Source organism: Temnothorax curvispinosus, unplaced genomic scaffold (genome assembly GCF_003070985.1).
Source record: "Temnothorax curvispinosus isolate PA1 unplaced genomic scaffold, ASM307098v1 QBEX01015435.1, whole genome shotgun sequence".
Classification (NCBI taxonomy): Eukaryota; Metazoa; Arthropoda; class Insecta; order Hymenoptera; family Formicidae; genus Temnothorax; species Temnothorax curvispinosus.
In genome coordinates, this window is record NW_020225215.1 from 1 (window position 1) to 2,130 (window position 2,130).

Sequence of the window (2,130 nt, forward strand, 5' to 3'; positions counted from 1 at the left end):
AACGCGCCGTAGGTGCCGGCTTGGACGGTGGGGACGGCGGTAGCAGCGTCGGCAGAGGATTTTCGTGGGTCGAGATCGATACGGCGTTCCAACGTCGCGTACTGACCGGCGCTGTGACGAACTCGACGTACATCAAACCCGAGCGATTTCTCGAGGATGCGAGGGGCACCGTGCTCGAAAAAGTGCGGGGTAATTTGAACAGATACGCGTGTCTGAAGGTCAATGTCATATTCAATGGGGAATTCGTAGCGGACGTTAAGACCGATGTGAAGAGTATCGCTACGCGGAACGAACAGCTCCTCCTAGGGTCCGATCTGGACGAGTGGTACGAAAGGCACGTGCGCGACGCGATTCTAGCGGCGTTGGACGAATTTCAGGAACGCGACAGCGGATGGGCGTTGATGCGAATACTAAACCTAACGGTGAACGTGAACAAGTGTAATCCCATGCGCGTGGGATATTGGATGAAGATACCGCTAGGTATAACTTAAAAAAGCGGTGATCAACATGCTGTTGGAGAACGACACGTATTTCGCGCGTGCGGTGGTCGCGGCTAGTAGGTAAGCTACGTTTGTTGTAACCCATGGGGCAATGAGGGGGGGTGAGGGGCGGGGGGAACCGCGGGCGGGGGAGAGTATCGGGTTACAGGGGGTACGCGCGGGGGGGGGTATCGGGTTACACAAGAGTATCGGGTTACAGGGGGTGAGGGGGGTGACCTTGACATACCATGTGAATGAATCACCGGGATGACGTCACCGGGGTCCTGCGCGCCGCGGGTCGCGTGGGGGCCGCGTCCGCGCCGTGGTGCGGGGGAGGGGGGTTCGCGTTTTCGGCGCGGCGCGGGGTAGGGGTCGGCCGCGTCGGTCCGCGTGACATCACACGGCGCGCTTGCGTCATCTCCCCCCCCCGGTCTCTCTCTCGCGCCAACGTCCCCGTTCTCTTTCCCTCGCACGCGTCTCTCGCTCCCACCCATTAGAAATCTCCTTCCCAAAGTACGAGGCTTAGAAAGATGTATTGTAGAAGAAAATAATTAAATTATTTTTTAAGCGATTTATTTATTGGAAATAAGAGGAAGAATATTTAATAATTTATACAGATGAAATGAGTTTAATGATCGCGCGACGTGTGCGGCACGTGCATTCTTATCGCTTTGTAATTCTAAACCGCTGACGGTGGACAAGGGAACGGTAGACAGAAGGAAAGATAATTTTAGATACAGCGTGATATGTATTTCAATATACATTTATTTCTCATGTAAAGCGTCGTGTACAATATTATCTACAGCGTAGGCTAATAATTCGCAGTCTATTTGAGAATTTTCATCATAAATTTCACGCAAGACGGCAAATCTGCCGCTTTACATTTGTCGATGATACATTTTCGCTGTAAAATGGTTACAAATTGATTAAATTTCATATTTACTTCATGTGTAATATGATACAGTCTGAAATATTCGTGTCTGACGCAATGTTCTAGTTCGAACAAGAAAAGTACTGTTGACGGTTTCATGTACAAGCTGGTGGCGCACGATGTCAATTTTATAATATCATCGTCACGTAATTTAACGAGTTCCAGATCTCGAAACGCTAGCGATGATGGTGCTGGTGACTGCATGAGTCGCTGAATATCTGCACGTCTTTCAATAAACGTCATCCACGTTGCATGAGGCAGATTTATCCGATTGCCTCGGTTATCGCCAATAAGTATATCCACAGAGGACATAGGTCCCGCGTTGATTCCCACATCCAAAAATTTATACGCTGTTGATGTCAAGGCAAATCTCCTTCCCAAAATACGTGGCGTGTAGCGGGGTTTATCAAAACTGAAAAAATACAATTATATGTTTATAAAAGTTTTTTTTTTTGCACAAGTATATATGAAAATTATCGGTACTTACTCATTGTGCTGTTTCTCACACGTTTCGTCCTGAATTGGAACGTAGTAGTTCGCACCGTGAATGTTCATCGTATCTGGAGGCTGTTTGCGACGTACTCGAACCGTATTGAACTCTCGACTGCGCTCTAGAATCCTCGTAGACCATTTATACATACCCAAAACTGCAAATCTTGCAAAAATAGCGCCAATGTACGGCTGCTGCATGGTGACCGCCACCACAATCCACATATACGT

At 48.5% G+C, this 2,130-nt stretch overlaps 1 protein-coding gene across 1 annotated transcript; it reads right to left on the reverse strand.

Moving 5' to 3' along the window:
* Positions 1-1,305: 1,305 nt before the first annotated feature.
* On the reverse strand, positions 1,306-2,123 carry LOC112465695. Its single transcript, XM_025033379.1, has 2 exons — positions 1,898-2,123; positions 1,306-1,822 (listed from the first exon to the last, which is right to left on the reverse strand). Exons 1-2 carry the CDS (start codon positions 2,098-2,100, stop codon positions 1,306-1,308), a joined length of 720 nt encoding a protein of 239 aa, XP_024889147.1. The 5' UTR covers positions 2,101-2,123.
* Between the last annotated feature and the right edge of the window lie 7 nt (positions 2,124-2,130).

What these genes read in the sequence shown, in the direction of transcription:
- LOC112465695 (XM_025033379.1), bottom strand. Translation starts at nt 2,100, where the DNA reads ATGCAGCAGCCGTACATTGGCGCTATTTTTGCAAGATTTGCAGTTTTG. An exon ending in TGTGAGAAACAGCACAATGA is followed by an intron (nt 1,823 to 1,897) that starts GTAAGTACCGAT and finishes GTATTTTTTCAG; the next exon opens with TTTTGATAAACCCCGCTACA.